A 19,116-nucleotide genomic window follows, 5' to 3' on the forward strand; every position below is an offset into this window, starting at 1 on the left:
TTTGCTGGAAGGACAGCACTAATACATGAAAATAATTTCCAGGTGTTGCTGGCGTTGTGGAAGCACGAGTGCAAACGTGTCATAGCTGACAGATTTACCATGCCTGAGGACGTGGAGTGGTTTGACCAGTCTTTGGCAAAGCTGGTAGAGGAGGAGCTGGGCGAGGAGCACAAAAACATAGTGGATTATGAAGTAGACAGATACTTTGTTGACTTCCTACGAGACGCACCCGAGGCTACAGGTACTGATTAATCAACATGAAACATCTGGAGACAAGACTAGACAATGTCAGCAGTGCTGTTGTTTTCTCTTTAAAAATTACAAATACTTTGCTATTTTACTGTGATCATTTTAATTTAGAATATTCTTTCATGACAGGGGAGGAGCCAGAAGATTCAGACTTTGATTTGCCCAAGGTCTACGAGCCTATCGAATCATTTGAGAGTTTGAAAGACCGTCTGAACATGTTCCTGAGCCATTACAATGAGAGCATCAGGGGTACTGGCATGGACATGGTCTTCTTTCAGGATGCTATGATACATCTGGTCAAGGTATTCTACAGAAGTGTTTCTTTTATGATTTAGCTACACTAGTGTGATTAAAGTAAAGAAATTGTACTATTAGCAGAAAACTATATGATGTGACAGAATAGAACAAAAAGTATTGTAAAATGGTTAGTATATATGCATTTTGAATTAGGTAAATTAAAGTGTACATAAAAAAAAAAAGTCACACTCAGCCAAACTCAAAACAAACACAGAGACAGAGCCTTGAGATATTACTAGCTTATGAAATTGTTATGGCTGAGGTGTTACCAAGCAAATAGCTACACATCTAGTAGAGACAGACACCCCTTTGGAGTTCCGTCTCTGGCTGTGCAACAAACATGTATAAAAATGTCCTTTTTTTAATTGAATGGTCAAGGTTCTTAAATTTGGAAGTCCTCTGATATTCGTAGACCACCTTCAAGCCCAAAAATATTCTGCCAGTTTTACTTTACAACTTGATTTTAGGAGCTTTCATGTTTTCTTGCTTACTCACTTGCACTCAAAAATTGTCCTTCTCTGTCTCCCTTGCTGTTTTATTTCCCTGGTTCTCACATACAAATTGTCACACATATATGAACTTTCATCCTAGTTTTTAGTGTATGTCTGATTTTGTTTACGTAGGTGTCTAGAATAATCCGGACACCTGGAGGTAATGCCTTGTTGGTGGGTGTTGGGGGATCAGGCAAACAGAGCCTGACCAGACTGGCTTCATTCATAGCTGGATACAGGATCTTCCAGATCACTCTTACACGGTAATGCTCAGTACAGTGGGTCTATGTGCACACAGTTGATGTTTAAGCTTGTATACACACACACACACACCACATAGTTATTATCCATATACACTAACCATATCTTACTTGTAACCTGATGATGATATCAATTATCTAATATCAAGTCATAAAACAGTTGCAGTAACACCTAAACACCTAAAGTTAATGCCAGCACACATTTTATTGGATCATTAATATCTGGCAAGATGTACAACATGTATTTTCCTTGAATAAGATTTCCTTAATAATTTCATGTAAGCTGTAAAAAGGATGATTGGCAAGTGCTCGATTTCACTCTGGCATCATCATGAACACATCCCTCACAAATGCTCCACACTGGGCTGTCATTGATCATTCTTTCGATTTTCAGACTTAAACAGCTGCTTTGGAAAAGTAAAATTTCTCCTTAATTATCCTTAAAAATTGGCTCTGAATATATATGAGGCAAGAAATATGCTTTGCTTTTTTCGCAAGAGCGTCAATCTTTATTGTAGCTACAATAAATGTTGTTTATGGTCCATGAGTTTGAAATGATACTGAGTCACTTTGCATTTAAAACTTTACCCATAGTGTGCTGGCTCAAAGAACCCTCATGTGGATATCTTCAGACTAAAGTTCAGACATTGCTTAGCTAACCTGCAATACCATCTATTTTCAGTTTGAATTATTATATTATTATAATCATATGTCAGGCCACAGCTATTTCTCAAGCATAGTATCATTCCTTTTTGAATTAGGTTAAACTTGAAACAGATATTTTGTTGTTTTGTTATGACCAAGGGGCTGCAGGTCTCTTCACTCATCCTGGTCTCGGCAGATATTAAATCACAATAGAAAAACTAAAACAAAACAAATATACCCAGTAGATAATAAATCAAAACCAACATACTCTGTTTTTACAGAACATGAATAAATTCTGTCTCAGCTCTGACATTTGAGAAAGATTCATCTTCCAGGAGCTGCAATAAGCATGTATTAATAATTGAAAGAAGATGAATTAGATTGATATTGATTGTATAATATCTTTACAGCTCTGGCCCCTCATCAGTTGAGGCTTCTGTCAAAGAATATAATTGAACTATGGACTATGAGTCTCTTCAGTGTAGTTGATTCACCTTTGCTTCAACTGTCATGTTTCTCTGATTGTTCTGTCCTAAACTTTGTATGCCTCATTGTTTGGCCTCTCTCTCGCTCTCCCAACCTGTCAAATGTTTTTCTCTCTCAGTCCCTGTGTGCATTTGTTGCCATCATATTTCCCATCTGCTCTTTTCCTAACAGGTTTTAATGTTTGGTATTAATATGAATGGACTTTGTGTTTCTCCTCTTGGCTTCACAGGCCTCTGGAGAAAACAGGCACCCCGATTATATGTCTCCCTGCCTTCTTTTTTTCTCTGCTGTCTCTTTTCTCTAACACTCAGACTGTTGCCTTTCGCTTGCACATCCAGTATAGTTATCTCTTTTACACATGCAGTCTCTTTCTGTGCAATGTAAACTTTCTCATTACTCTCATGTGAACTAGCCCTATGAACTCTGCCATCCTAACTCTGTCATTCTCTTGCTAGATATGTATCTTTTTCTTTGATTTTTCTCCCATATTTTCATGCAATTAATTCCACCCATTGATCTTCCATTTTTACACTCTTGTTTATTTTTAATTTCCCTCTCTAAAATTCATTCAATTTCACACACACAAACACAAAAAAGGAGACACATTCAAAAACAAACAACTAGGACACTGTTTGCTTCTTTACCACATTTCAAATCAGAAATCTGTCACTGTTCATATTTTTCTTTTTAATACTTCAACTAGTAAAACCACCCACAACTTGGAAATCTAAATGGCACCTGTCAGTGTTTGCACACAGCTCCATTACAATGCAGTGAATGATTAAATGTTTTGCCCTTTCACTGTTTTGATTGCAGCACACAATATATTCATATCCAAAGTCAGTTTTGCAGATTACTGTTGTTGTATAATTTGATCATAGACATTTATGTAATGATCTTAATTATCAGATTTATATGTTACAGATATAGATTAATGTCATTTTTAAAGGCTCTATCTATGCAAAGTGAATGCACTGAACTGTTACTTGCCACAGCAATGCAATGCTATCACAAAAAAAGTACATCACTCCCAACTCAAACATCATTCACATATTCCAATTTATTCAAACCCTCACACTGTATACACACACCCCCCCCCCGTCAGTTTTGTTTCATATAACAATAACAGAGAGAGGAAAAAAAGTCAGTTTATTTTATGCATTCTGTTTTTTACCAGCTCATACAACACAGCCAACCTGATGGATGACTTGAAGGGCTTGTACAGAACAGCTGGCCAGCATGGGAAAGGCATCAGCTTCATCTTCACTGACAACGAAATCAAAGACGAGTCTTTCCTCGAGTACATGAACAATGTCCTGTCATCTGGAGAGGTCAGGAGTGCACACATGGAAAAAAAGACACAGAATCACACACATGTATGCATGTTTAACTTAGATTTAATGTAAAATATACACATATGAATGTGTGAAATACATATAACAAGATATTCAGAAGCAGCTGATTTTCCTGGCCATAGATTCTAAGAGTCAATTCAAGAGTTCAATTTATGACGTGCCCTCACAGCAACAGGTCCCCTTTGATTTGGTGCTCTCAGGTAGGAAGAAAAAGTTGCAATAGTACAAATATAAAGGGGTGACCACATGAGCAGCTTTCTAGACTAAAAATTACATTTGTGGGACACAAAAAACAATGTTTACAATGTTTCAGGATCAAAACCAAGTGAAACCCTGGTCTTAGTCAAAAAGTCACACCCAAATTTTGGGCATGGTTGGTGGTCAAGCCATTAGCTATTGTTTGATGTTACTGTAAATGGTGTCAGAAGGGCCAAATGGAAACATAGAATAAGCACAGAGAGAGGAACTCACAAATATTGCATAAAACAATAATTTCACTACTAATACTACAAAATCAATTTAATAATGATGTGATCAAGTAAATATTCCTCAGCACATGCCTTAAACATGTATAGCATCATATCACATACATATTAAGTGTTGCTTATTGGTAGAATTTGTCAGAATAATATAGGAAATGGGAAACATCCTATCTTTGGCTAAATACATGAATAAGAGTGGTAGAAAATGATGGATTATCTCTTTCTCCCATTGCACTAATGTGCCTCTGATTTATTATGTTTTAATGAATGCACTGTTACGTCTATATTTTGATGATCAAAACAAAAACATAACCTACTGTGGTTGCACACTGGTGTTGCCTACCGTGCTGCATTAAATCAAATACTTAAATTCATATTATCTCCAAAAGCCTTGATTATACTTTTGTTGTGTTGCTGAAACTGACAGCTGGCACTCACCTTTGAGTGAAATAAACATGATATGACCGTGATACCAAAGCAGTGACAACAGAGAAAAGAGACAACCATGTAGTCTATACTATATGGATTATGAATAGTGCAGTTTATCTTAATTCAAACAAATTAAAAAGCAAATTGCATTTTCCTTCTCAATAGGTTAGCATTTCACAATTATTTTGTCATCAGTTTAGATGTTATGAATTGAAGCTGTAACTGACAGAAGAGACTGATAGACCTAGGTCTTTTTTTGTACTGCAGCACTCTGCACTGTAGCTGCAGAATGGTTTTTTTCCTGTATGACTCTCTAACAGCAGCGATAGCAGCAGGTAGCTTCAAGGTCAAGTGCCACTGTTTGCACATTTCTCTACGGCAGTCCCAGAATTATCCACTGTACTGGATGCAGTAGCTGTGGTGTAACTGGGGCAAACAAAGCATTTCCACAGCACTTTTCTTAGATCTTACTTTCTTCTCCTCTTACAATTTTCACTGTACTCTTCCTCCTCCACACCTTCATGTTTTTGTGATGTCTCTTCCTCTCAATGTCTGTTTTTTCCCTCTGGCTTTTCTCCTGTTCTGCCTCCTCCATCTTCTCTTGTTCCCCCTCCTTCCCTTCCTCCTCCTCCATTTATTCTACTCTTCATTGTTGTCTTCTTTGTCTCTTCCTCTTCCCCACCTCCTCCTGTACCTCAAAGCACATTCTACTATTGCATTAGGCCAGGTGTTGTATTCAACAGATGCTGTACTCAACACATTTTAGGGTGTGGGTTTACATTTATAATTAAATATTATTTTACACATGCCACTGTCAAGCTGTTTAAATTATATACAATATCTCACCCCAGTTATTTCTCCATCAGGCTGCTACTTCTACTGTACTGCTGCTCTGTGCTGATATACTGTACGAGTCTTAGTTCCTTTTATCCCTCTCTTCCCAGCTCCCACTGCTTAGATGTTTATGTTGTGAAGAGATATAATGATGTTCTAATCAAGTTATTGCGATGGCAGCAACAAGCTGTGAAAACAGGCCCTTTTTAACAGTTGTTTTTTTCCAATTGCTAACGCACATTTCTCAGTGCTGACTTGACCTTTTAAAAACTCTTCTCACAGTCAGCAACATCAGCAGTCAATTGCTCTTTATGAAGAATACTATGAAGATTAAGAATCTGAGCATCTGATTGGTGAAAAATTTGTTTTTGTTGTTTAATGCAACATGAGTAATGTTGTATTTTAGAGTAATGTAATGAGTAATGTATTTTAGAGTTAGAGTTATTTTAAATTAACCTACTACTACCAAAGAAAGAAGTAATTAGTCATTGGGCTAATAATTAGTCAGAGAGATAATTGTAAAGATAGGGAGAAAAATGGTTTTAAAGAATATTTAATATCGTTGTTGCTGTGATGAACTCTCATTGTTAGATTTTACACTTGCCAATCAGTCTGTATCCTTATTTTCTTCTTCCTTTCTCCTTTGTACTGGTTCCCTCACATGAACATCACATGATGACTGGCAAGCACTTCAATGGAGACATGTGTAAACACTGGACTTTCCCTTCTTCTGCCAGTATTACAATATTGTTTATACCGCAATACCGCTTTTATTGAAAAAGGCACAAGCACTGTCATTGCTAGACTTAAGACTAGTTCTTAATTTGTGCTTAACTTTGCTTCAAGCTAGAGCCAAATTGATCATAGCAGACCATGCTAGTTATACTTTATCCTCCACACTACTATGCATGATATACAATGCAGAAGGTTTTGCTACATTTTCATTATCATTATTCATTCTCAAGTTTTTCTGTTTATGTTCAATATTTATTAATATAGAGCAAATCAGTTCATCAACACTATGGGCAGCCAATGTAACACAAATCCCTGCATGTGCAATTACTTTTTAACTGATTTCTGACTCTTTGCTCTTCTTCAATCCTCATCCATTTTGTTCTGCTCATTCTCTTTTCTAATCTTCCTTTGTTTTATCATGCTCTCTCTGGCTCCTCATGGTAGCATCTCTATCCACCACCTCCACCTGCTCCTCTCCCACCCTTTCTCTACCTCCCTGGCTGGATGAAAATTTAAGCAGCAGCTGCTTTATCAGGGGAGGTAAATAGAAGTGGGGACTAGGGGAGAGTGGTGTATGTGTTGCAGTGTTATTTATTTTAGGTGAGAGGTTTGTGTATGTTGGAGAGAGAGAGAATTTTGTGTTGCAGACGTGTTAGGATGACTGTGTGTGAGAGACAGTGACTGTGGTGACAGGGATGAGAAACAAAAAGGAAGAGCGAGCTGTTAGTGTGAGGTTGTTGTTTATGTGAGAGAAACCAGCAGATGGTTAGAGACATGGTGCTTCTAACTACAACACCCCAGATAGCAAACAGCAGTTTTTGTTTTTTTTCGCACCATGAGGTTTAAGTAGTACAGAGAAAATGAGGGAGGCCTCAACAAGTGCTTGTAGCTTTGTGCCTAACCAATCAAAAGATAAAAAAGCCCATATTTAATTTAAATCATCTTCTATTCCCAGTTAAAATCCAGCTATCCAAGCTAAGAAAATATAAATAAATCGTTTCCTGCGGCTGCATCACAGTAAACATCATTAGTTTTGCTTACCAGCTGCTTAGCAATTAAATATCAACTGTACTTTTGTTGTAAAGGGAAATCACGAGGAAATTAAGAGGTCAAGCAAATGTCAGAGGTGACAAAAGTGAGAGGGAGAAATTGGAAAGTTTAGTATGTGATAAAATATATTTTTGGGATTTTCAATTCCAAAATAGGAATTGAAAATCATCAGTATTTAAAGTTTTAAATAGAAAAATATTTTAATTCTGTTGTTGTACTGTGGAATTGTTGGCTAAATCCATACTTAATATTAAAGTGCCTAACTACATATGATTATCTCCACATGTTACAACTTTATATATTGGGAGAACTTTTATTTCACATTGTGCTTCACTGAAAATCTTTTAATCTTCTTGTCACTTATTTTCCATGTGCCTCACACACAAATTAATATTTGAAAACCTAGGTTAATTAAGAAATTGTTTGCCATTCTAAACATACAGTGCTTATATTTATACCTGACCTAAAAGTAAACATCTATATACATAAAAAAAAAAAGGTGAAACAGTTCTGTGTTCCATTGATTAACACAGTCCAATCAATATTTCTGGTACTAACAAAGATTAACTTATCATGTAGAAAGGTTGCTCACCTTTAATATACACACATACTCACACACACTAATAGATGGGTAGATCATCAATTAAGACATTATTGTGACATCAGTGACAGAAATGACATAAATACATGTGTATTTCTGTCCTCAGGTGTCCAACTTGTTTGCTCGTGATGAAATTGACGAGATCCTCAGTGATCTCATCCCCGTTATGAAGCGAGAGTCTCCCAGGCGACCACCGACCAATGAAAACCTGTACGAGTATTTCATGTCACGAGTCCGACATAATCTTCATGTTGTTCTGTGCTTCTCACCTGTTGGAGAAAAGTTCCGCAACCGGGCATTAAAGTTTCCAGCATTGATATCTGGCTGCACCATGGACTGGTTCAGTCGCTGGCCCAAGGACGCTCTTGTTGCAGGTACGTTTCACAGACAAATTTGATTTAAATTGATATGATTTGCCTATCTAATGGTAACATTTGTTGCCCATTATTTACAGTGCTTCATCCTTGTATTCTACATCATCTTCTGTTTAGAGTGGCTGCTGTTATTTTTTTCTTGATGCTGTGAAGTCAGATTTAACTGGGATATTATAACACTCATTTATCACTCAGTCAGTTTGTCAACTATCTTGTCCTTGTGCTTTAATTACTGAAAGTCAGAAGAAAACTAGAAATTTTCAAATTGTCTTGTCTAGATGACTGGAATGTGGAAATTGCAGCAGTAAATCCCAGCAGCATGACAACAGTTGTCTATCATTGTTCTCTTCTTAATCTTGTGTTGCTTAATGCGTTGTTTTAATCACACTGATATACTGTAGATCATAATTTGAGTTTTCATGCACATACATTAGACAAAATAAGTCTTAATTTTTCTTAGCAATTGTAAATCAGTGTGGCTCATTTTGTCCTGAAAAACCAATCTCTTTCAGCACATCTGTTGGAGGCACTGTCAGTTTGCTTTTAGAAAATGGGTTGTGAAAATGTCAATATTTTCCAATTATCTCCTCCTGCTCTTTCCTTCTGTTTCCATTCCACAGTTTGTTGAATCCATCAGGAATATGGCATAGATGTTATAGTAATAGATGTACAAAAGCCAGTAATCCATATTGTCCCACAGTAATTCCAGTGTGGAAAACAAATCAGTTAGAATTTCTTAGTGTTGGATATGTTTACAATTTCCGATCTGGTTTCTGTAACCAATTGTCACTCTCCACTGTGTGTTTTCCTCCAATTAATTCCCGTCTCTATCTCTCTGTCATTCGTCTTCCTCCATCTTCCTTTAGTTTCAGAGCACTTCCTGTCTGTCTATGACATCGACTGTTCACCCCAGGTCAAAAGTGAGGTAGTTCAGTGCATGGGCTCCTTCCAGGATGGTGTGGCAGAGAAATGTGTGGACTACTTCCAGCGGTATAGTATTTTATTACATCTATGACTTTATTACAAAGCTGATAGCAGATAGATGACAGGAAATTGGGGGAGAGAGAGATTGGATGTGACATGCAATCGCTGTCCATGATTTGGGGTCATTCCTGTTAATGGTCAGCACCATAACCACTAGGCCACCGGGGCAGCCCAAAATGTGTTTTTCAATATGATTTTAGGCCCAAGTGTGCACCAGAGAAATTTCTTTTTTAAAAGACTTTCAGCATAAAGGTCATATTGATTACTAGTAACAGGATAAATAAAAGTTATACTAAATGTTAGTAGTTAAGGTTCAATCATTGTGCTGATGACTCTCCTTTTTAAAATTATATGAAATTAACCCTGTGTTAATCTATTTTGAAACCTAGATACCGACGCTCCACCCATGTCACACCCAAGTCCTACCTGTCCTTCATTCAGGGCTACAAGTCCATCTATAAGGAGAAGAGGTCTGAAGTCCAGACACTTGCCAACAGGTAAACAGACTTAAAGGAATAATTGAATTGTTTGCAATTGCATGTACTGGAGCCCTTCTTTTTTTATTTTTTATTTTTTTTCCTTTTTCCACATCTTTCCATGTCCCTTTCTAATGCTAATTTACTGACAGAGGTGAGTGACTTTTTTCATGTTTGCAAAAACCAGCAGTTAAAATGGGTTGGGAATCAATACCTCAACTGTTGCACATACTGTCTACATCTCTTACGGGTAATTAGAGTTGGATTGTATAAGACTTGTGTTTAATAAATGATAGATGAATAAAGTTGTTGAATCTTATATCTGTAGTACAGTCTTCCTCTAAGTCAGTTATACTGTCGACTAGTCACTAGTAATTAGGCATGATTAGTGTGTATCCTGAAAAATAACATCTGTTTTCACTGGCAGATTTTCAAAAACTGTATCACAGATTGACCCTAATCTTAGTCAATAGTTATTGACTCTATAATGGCAGATGACACATTATTAAGACGCATCCTAATGAAGTAAGTGTTCATCAAAGGGGGTAGTGCAGAACTACCAGTTATGAGTTATTTTTTTTAGATGAGGGGATACAGCATAAACTACAGCATTAAATCACATACCAGATCTGAGAAATACATAAAATGGCTGTGCTCCTTTTGTCATGATTTTGAAGCCATGTCAGCTCATCAGTTTTTCCCTGAGTCTTCCAAAATTTAATGGCAGCTCTTGAAAGAATATCATTACATTTAGAATTCTGAGCAGACACATGGTATGAAGCGACCAAGGATGAAAAGCTGTTTTCCTGTTAAATAATGTGCAAGTATTTTCACCACCTGGTGTCCAGTGGATGAAAGATTCAGTCAGAATGACATGTAGTTCATCTTGAATGTTTTGTAGATATTTACAACAAGCAGGGAGCCTAGGTGTAGACATGCAGATACTGATTAGATAGTCTGGTATATAGTAGCAAGGAGGAAGATTTATGCTGGAATTGCATGCAGCTCAACTGATGATGTTAAACATTTCGCCTGTTTAGGATGAACACAGGTCTCCAGAAACTGAAGGAGGCATCAGAGTCTGTAGCAGCACTCAGCAAGGAGCTGGAGGTGAAAGAGAAGGAGCTACAGGTTGCCAATGACAAGGCTGATATGGTAGGTTTCAGGCAGGAGGGTGATTTATTTATTTATTTTCCTGTGTACATGTGGGCATGCATGTGTATGTTTAGGTTCAGAAAGTGTCTCTAGAAGTACAGTACATACTCTATGCTTTTCACTCTTGGCCTTTTTAGTTGGCTTAGAATTTCACTAACATTTGAAAATGAATTAATCAAGTGGAGATTTTGAATTAAAACAGCAACACAGTCCATAATTAACTTGCAATGTCACACAGTATTATTTGTCTATATATGAATATGGTATTTGCATTGTACTTTCTGGATGTGAATATTTATTATTCTGATTATTTGTGATTTACTGTAGCTGTATGTGCAGGTATTTGTGGATGCATGTGAACAGCAGTGAAATTAATTATGTTTCCTTGCATGAATAAGAAGTAGAATCTGCATTAGTCAGGCAGTGCTGTTGTAGTTTTATGCAAAAATAGAAATTGAGTAGAAAATAGATGGTAAATAACCGTTCATTGCTGGAATTAGTGTGACTTTAAAGTGGATACATTTGGATCTATTGTATTAGTGTTTACTTAAGTGAATTTCCTGCAGTGTGTGAAACAAGACAAATTACCATATATATTATCATTATTTTTTATTGTCATTCATGTCCATGACAACATGCCTGTGTGTCTCGTACATCTCAGGTCAATGAATGTTTGCTTTGAGTAATAACTGACATTGAAGTTTTATACAGGGGTGTCTATATAGTGATAACAGAATAAAAAATAGATTATATATTATTTTTGTTTTGTTGATACTGAAGAATCAATAAAAGTCCAGATTGCATTGATTCATTGCCATGTTTATATATTGTGCATGTACACAGGTGTTGAAGGAGGTGACAGTAAAAGCCCAGGCAGCAGAGCGAGTGAAGGTGGAGGTTCAGAAAGTGAAGGACAAGGCCCAGGCCATTGTAGACAGCATCTCAGCTGACAAGGCCATTGCTGAGGAGAAACTTGAAGCTGCTCGGCCAGCTCTTGAGGAGGCAGAGGCTGCACTGCAGGTCTGGGACTTAGACTTAATACCTCCCCTACTGATGTTTTTCTCGCTCTCTTACTTTGTGTTGCTTCAGGCCGCCACTTAGAGCCTTCTGTGACTCACTATCTGTAACTGCATGCTGGCATGATATGATCCCCGGGTGTCTCCTCAACTTTATGTCCCTCAGGTGCACAGGTTCAACTATAAACTTAAGCAAAAACAAGAGCTGAAGATTGATACACTGCCCACACAAAGTATTTATATACTGTATATCCTCTCATCCTGATTGGTATGACTCTCCGTACTTTGGTGCTACAGGAGTCTTCATGTTGCCTTCAGCTTGTCCGGAATGCTGCTGTTAGGAAGACTGTTGTTACTTTTGTTTCCAGAGGGGAAAAAAGAATTTCAATTATCAAAGGAAATAAGAATTTTCATGAGGACATTCCCTGTAATTCTGCATATGTGCACAAATTATTGTGAATATATTTGTTTTATTTAAAGGATACATTATAACTGCACATAGTATTGATGAGTTCCTGTATGCAGTGTGAATATGGCTTTATTTTCATGTGCCTCATCTACTGAAATTAACGACTTTCATTCAAGCCTACTGTATCATGCAGTACTGCTCCTCATGATATTCTCTGCCATCCTAGATGTCTGAGCACAGGTTTGCCCTAAAAGATGCCTGAGGGTTCAAAATTGTCAGTAAACTGTGAGTTGGAGCAATTTATTGTGTTCACTATGTGTTGCTTAAAACCTCCCCCACCAATATTTTTCTTGCTCTCTTACTTTGTGTTGCTTCAGGGCACCACTTAGAGCCCTCTGTGACTTGCTATCTGTAAGTGCATGCAGGCTCTGCCTATTGCCTTCTCACCCTGGTGTATGTGTAACAGCGGGTGTGTCTAAAGTTAGCATGGTGCTCTGGGCCTGGAGCTGTAATTAAAGCTCTCCTCCTGGGTAGATGACTGCATACAGATCTCCTACGGCAGGGCCCTGATTAGAATTTTTATCTTGCTGCTGTGGATGGAAACTTTAATTTTTTTTTTTACAAATGGGCAACCCTGGGCAGTCCGTTGAGATTGATGATTATGCATTTTAGATCATGTTTTTTTCAAGTGCTATAGAATGTTTTAAATAGAGCTGTCACTTAATGCTCTATGGTGCACTGAGGTTGTAAAATTAAAGACATTTTGCGACTCAATCAAGAAGCTGCTTCACCTCTGCTGGCAGGTGAGTCCAAGGCATTTATTATGAGCATCTGCAGGTTATTCACATCACAATGACACATTAGAGTAATTTCTATAGTTTACCCTCTTAATAGTATTTACATCTAGTTTGTGCTCTTACTGTAACCCAGAGACGAGATGTTTGGAAAAATACAGTTTCTTATATCACAATATATTTCTCTGCTTTTTGGGGAATGGTATTAACATGTGATTCATGTATTGGTGTGAGCGATATACACTCCCCTCCAAAAGTATTGGAACAGTGAGGCCAATTCCTTTATTTTTGCTGTAGACTGAAAACATTTGGGTTTGACACCAAAAGATGAATATGAGACAAGAGATCAACATTTCAGCTTTTATTTCCAGGTATTTACATCTGGATTTGATACACAACTTAGAAGATAGGACCTTTTATTTTGAACACACCTATTTTTCATGTGAGCAAAAGTATTGGAACATGTGACTGACAGGTGTGTATTGTTGCCCAGGTGTGTCCTATTACATTGATTATTCAAACAATAAATAGCACTGAATGTCTACGCTCAGTTTCAGATTTGGATTTTATAGTTTTTATTTATAGCATTTATAGTTAGAAGTGTAACTAACATGAAAACCAGAGAGCTGTCTATGGGTGAAAAAAAAGCAATTGTGAAGCTGAGAGAAGATGGAAAATCAATTAGAGCCATTGCACAAACATTGGCCATAGCCAGTACAACCATTTTGAATGTCCTGAAGAAGAAAGAAACCACTGTTGTACTAAGTAACAGACATCGAATGGGTAGACCGAGGAAAACAGCAGCAGTTGATGACAGAAACATTGTGAGAGCTCTAAAGAAAGACCCTAAAACAACTGTTAGTGACATCAGCAACAACCTCCAGAGGGCAGGAGTGAAGGTATCAGAATCTACTGTTCGCAGAAGACTTCATGAACAAAAGAACAAAGGCTAGACCAGAAGATGCAAACCACTCATTAGCAAGAAGAATAAGGCCAGGCTGGAATTTGCCAAAAAAGTACAGAGACAAGCCTCAAAAATTCTGGGACAAAGTTTTATGAACTGATGAGGCAAAGATTAACCTTTACCAAAGTGATGGAAAGGCTAAAGTTTGGAGAAAGAAAGGATCTGCTCATGATCCCAAACATAGAAGCTCATCTGTGAAACACGGTGGAGGTAATGTCATGGCTTGGGCTTGCATGGCTTCTTCTGGAAAGGGCTCATTAATTTTCATTGATGATGTAACACATGATGGCAGCAGCAAAATGAGCTCAGAAGTCTACAGAAACTTTTTGTCTGCAATTTAAAGAAAGATGCAACCAAACTGATTGGGAGATCATTCATCATGCAGCAAGATAATGACCCAAAACGCACTGCAAAAACAACAAAGGAGTTCATCAGGGGCAAGAAGTGGAAGGTTTTAGACTGGCCAAGTCAATCTCCAGACTTAAACCCTATAGAGCATTTTACCTGCTAAAGAGGAGACTGAAGGGAGTAACCCCCCAAAACAAACAACTGAAAGAGGCTGCGGTGAAAGCCTGGAAAAGCATCACAAAAGAAGAATGCAAAAGTTTGGTGATGTTAATGGGTCACAGGCTTGATGCAGTTATTGCAAGTAAATGATTTGCAAATAAATATTAAGTCTTATACACTATTTTAAGTCTATCTGTTCCAATACTTTTGCTCACCTAAAAATTTGGTGTTCCATTACAAATAATGCTATCTTCTAAGTTGTGTATCAGATCCAGATGTAAATACCTGGAAATAAAAGCTAAAATGTTGATCTCGTCTCATATTCATCTTTTGATGTCAAACCCAAATGTTTTCAGTCTACAGCAAAAATAAAGGAATTGGCCTCACTGTTCCAATACTTTTGGAGGGGAGTGTATATATAAAAGTCAAAGGTAACAATGCTATTCTATAACATAGTAGTGGCCGTCATGCAAAGGAACAAAGCTTGTTTGGCTGATAGACTGACTGCTGACCAGATTGTCTGCTGGCTGATTCTCTGGTGGGAGATTCACACTACACTTGGGCTGATAAAACAGAGTGGAAATAAAGTAAAGAGGAGAGAGCAGAAATAAGGAAAGTACAAACAGGAAAAGAGACAAGCAGGCAGGGGAGGTGAGGCAGCCAAACAACTCTCACTGGGACATTTTCTTTTACTCTCCTGCTTTCGCTCTCATTTTAATCAATCCCTTGAGGTAATGCTCTGTCCCTCTTTGCAGAACTCTTCTCATTTTGTTGGAGTTTACACTCAGTCTTCATGGTTTCTTTGTTTCTCTCTATCTCTCCTTGTCACACTTCCTCTGCTTTATATTGTCAAACTGCAGCATTGTGTGTCCTGTCATAGAAAGAGGTAATTAATAACAAATTACTTTATTCTTTTTTCTCATCTCAGTTAATTCTCTCTCTGCTCCTCCTTATACCTCATTGTGTGCCCTGTGTACATCCAATTTGTTTGTCAACTTAAATTCTCTTTCCTCATTAACCCCCCCCCCCCCCCACACACACACACACACACACACACACACACATTTTCTGTCTTCCCATTTGAAGAGATGGGCACAAAGAGTATTACAACATAGAAAGAAAAATATGCCAGTGTAATTGCTTTCCTTGTTTTATTGTTATGAGTGTCCTGACTCTGCTGTAAAATACACTTAAAGACTAGACCTCCGTTAACCTATGTTGTCCTTATTTTCTTATTGTCTAAATCCTTCTCTCTCTGTTCCCACTCAGACAATCAAACCATCAGACATAGCCACTGTACGCACACTTGGCCGCCCCCCTCACCTCATCATGCGGATCATGGACTGTGTACTGCTGCTCTTCCAGAGGCGGGTCAACACAGTAAAGATCGACCCAGAGAAGAACTGCAACACGCCGTCATGGCAAGAGTCCTTGAAACTCATGACAGCTGGAAACTTCCTGGGCAGTCTGCAGGTACGCTCGCTAATGTCTACTTCATACAGTTGAGATTGAAGTAAGGTGTAGATGCTGCAGAGGGCTTGCTCACATATGCTATAAACCACACGATTTGGGTGATATTCTTGGGAACCTATAGAGTTATTTACCATATAGAAGATGGAAAGGTAAAATTGTTGTACATGCATTACTGAAAGACCAGACCTTCCATCAAATTTGTTTTGTAAAATTAAATCAGAAAACATAAGGCTAAAATCTTATGTTGGTGGGTACTTACCAAAATAAAATAATTTCAGGAAATATCTGCATTACACTCTTCAATAACATCCCAGTGTAAATTACCTTTTTCTCAGATGTTACAAATGCTGTATTTTACTGTTTGTAACAATAACAATATTAATAAAACTTTTTTAAGTGTATACTCTTGTACATATTGGCTCAAGAGATCAGAAATACAGGTTTGGCCCAGTTGATTAAATCAAAGCCTGATTGAATTGATTACATCAGGATAAAGTGTAAAATAGACAGACAGCTTAAAGCCATCTCGTGGTCTTGGATTTCACTTCACAAATTTGAATACACAACAGTCCACAGCTCTTCTTAGATCATCAACTTGTTCCAATTTTACATCCCTGTCATTGTTGCTTTTTTATGTCTACCCATCTCTCTCTCTCTCATCGTTTTTTCTGTTACTTCTATGTCATCTCTTGTCACCCAACACCACTGCACCAGGTCTTTTATCTTACCTGTGTACCTCTGTATCTTTTTCTTTTTGCTTCCTTACCTTTTTAAGTCACCCACTCTTGCACATATATTTTTTTTCTGTTCCTCTTGGATTCATCTGTCTCTCATATCTGCATCCGAACTTCTCTGCCCTGTTTCTTTTTCTTTCTTTTTTATATTTACACTCTGTCTCACTCTCACAACTTGTCTCTCATTTATTGCAGGTACCTGTACTAGCTGTTCCCCTCTATTTTTATGTCACATAGTCAAAATTCATCTGTGTATCTTCATCATTTCTCTTACAGTCTTTTTAAGTAACAGGGGAGTTACATGTGTGATTAATCCATAGCCCATATTCTTTTTATATTGACTGAAAAAGTCCCAGTCCTTTTTAATTTAGAAAATTCTCCTCTCTCCCCTCTGCCCTTCCATGTTTTCTCCCCCTCTATCTGCCTTGCAGCAATTCCCCAAAGACACCATTAATGAGGAAATGGTAGAGCTGCTGCAGCCTTATTTTGACATGCCCGACTACAACATTGAAACAGCCAAGAGGGTGTGTGGCAATGTGGCCGGCCTTGCATCCTGGACAAAAGCCATGGCCTCCTTCTTCTCCATCAACAAGGAGGTCTTACCCTTGAAGGTAACATACAGATCCAGCACAGTGATGCAGCAGAAGATGAAACAGAACTGCTGTAGACAGTATATGGCATTAAAATTGGAATATAAAAATACTTCAAGTGAAGTTTTTATTGGTTGAGTGGACCCATAGATGATTGAAATTATCTGCTGTAAAGTCCACTGTACATAAGCAGACTTATATCATCCACTTAAATGTCCGCTTACACACATTATGATGCACCTGTCATCACATCAACAAACACAAATAACACCAGTGTACACACACACACACACACACACACAGATACGCACACTTGCACATGCAGACACTGCGCAAAGTCCATGGCCTTCCACTCTTCCACTCTGATTATTCAGGAACACTTACTGTGGAGCAGAGCGGTTGTTTTTCTGCAGAGAAACCCTGGGCTACAGAAACAGAACAGACTGTCTCTGATATGAAAGGATTTATTCATATCCCGACACTTTGGCAGAAACAATTTGCTGATGATGTAGGTAATAGAAGTGCCCCAAAGAATTTAGACTGACAGACAAAGAGAAAATTAGGCTTTAAAATTAAATAAAAATAAAATTGGGTGCATCTCGAGTCAAGTTCCCAGGGCCAATTTTAATTTAATCATATTAATTAGTGTCCGGCAATTTAGATTACTCTCTGTAGGGTGAATTAAGAGTTTGGTTGGTGTGTGTGTGGGTGAACATCAGAAAACTTATTTTAAGATAATAACTTCCTCATCTTCATTTAGTAATAATAATAATAATAATATTGAATATGAAAATCAGGTTCTTACATCAGCAAAAGATTAAATTTACAAAGTCAAACCAATGTCAAGGTTTGACTTATGAATTAGCTTAATTATGAATAAGCTTTTGAAACTCTGTTTTTCTACAACAAAATGAAATGAGATATACTGAATTCTACAGTAAAGGTTCTGTTAATATCTAAGTGACTGACATGTCTTTTTTTACATTCAAGCTGCACTAATTAAATGCTTCTATGCACTGGCACGTCAGTGTTAATTCCATATACACATGCTGACAGCAGAAAATGGTGCAGAGCTACACACCAAACACTGCACACCAAACCCTTTGGTGTGCAGTTTAATTAATACACTTGCTCAGAGTACTGGGATTATGTCTAGAAAAAGCAACATTGTAAACTATATTTCACCAGTTCATAGGTGTTTTCACCTGTTTGCTACAGCCAGGGATTTCATGCAAATGTCCCAGGTCCTTTTTTTTTTCTAGTGTGTCTTCCTGCCACTGCAGTCTGGATGTCTGATGCATTACAATAATTTAAAAGGTTCAACTAGAATGTAGTTATACTTTTTGATTGTGTTCACTAGAACTTTGCCTGATGATCACCTCTGCTTGCCCTTCAGTCATTGTATTGTTCCTTTTTACGTTTTAAATCCCTCCTTTTCTCCAGGTCTCATTTTCCTACTTATTTCGACCTCTGCCACTTTTCTCTATTTTATTTGCACCTTTATGTCTCTGCTCTGTCCTGGTCCTTTTTCACATCTTCTCTCTTTCTCTCTCTTTTACACACATGCACACACATGTACATACATTATGTTTTTCCCTTATTCTGTACAACCTCCATGAGAACTCTCTGCCTCTCCTCTTTGATCCTGACCTTTTGCTTTCGTGTGGAACACAGCCTGGCAAATTGATTTTTTGGTTTCCAGCTCAGTGGTAGCTTCCTTTTAAGC

The 19,116-nt window shown here is 37.7% G+C and overlaps 1 protein-coding gene across 1 annotated transcript in view; it reads left to right on the forward strand.

Annotated features, from left to right (window-relative positions):
- dnah5 (dynein axonemal heavy chain 5) overlaps positions 1-19,116 on the forward strand; it is a 100,126-nt gene that overhangs the window by 41,930 nt on the left and 39,080 nt on the right. Inside the window, exons 56-66 of the mRNA XM_022753641.1 lie at positions 43-241; positions 379-551; positions 1,170-1,300; positions 3,606-3,759; positions 8,021-8,288; positions 9,155-9,278; positions 9,662-9,769; positions 10,789-10,903; positions 11,747-11,923; positions 15,863-16,066; positions 17,232-17,411. Coding sequence (XP_022609362.1) covers positions 43-241; positions 379-551; positions 1,170-1,300; positions 3,606-3,759; positions 8,021-8,288; positions 9,155-9,278; positions 9,662-9,769; positions 10,789-10,903; positions 11,747-11,923; positions 15,863-16,066; positions 17,232-17,411 — 1,833 coding nt within the window. The remainder of the gene's footprint in view (positions 1-42; positions 242-378; positions 552-1,169; positions 1,301-3,605; positions 3,760-8,020; positions 8,289-9,154; positions 9,279-9,661; positions 9,770-10,788; positions 10,904-11,746; positions 11,924-15,862; positions 16,067-17,231; positions 17,412-19,116) is intronic.

This window comes from Seriola dumerili, unplaced genomic scaffold (assembly GCF_002260705.1).
Source record: "Seriola dumerili isolate Sdu_G_001 unplaced genomic scaffold, Sdu_1.0 BDQW01000191.1, whole genome shotgun sequence".
Taxonomy (NCBI): domain Eukaryota; kingdom Metazoa; phylum Chordata; class Actinopteri; order Carangiformes; family Carangidae; genus Seriola; species Seriola dumerili.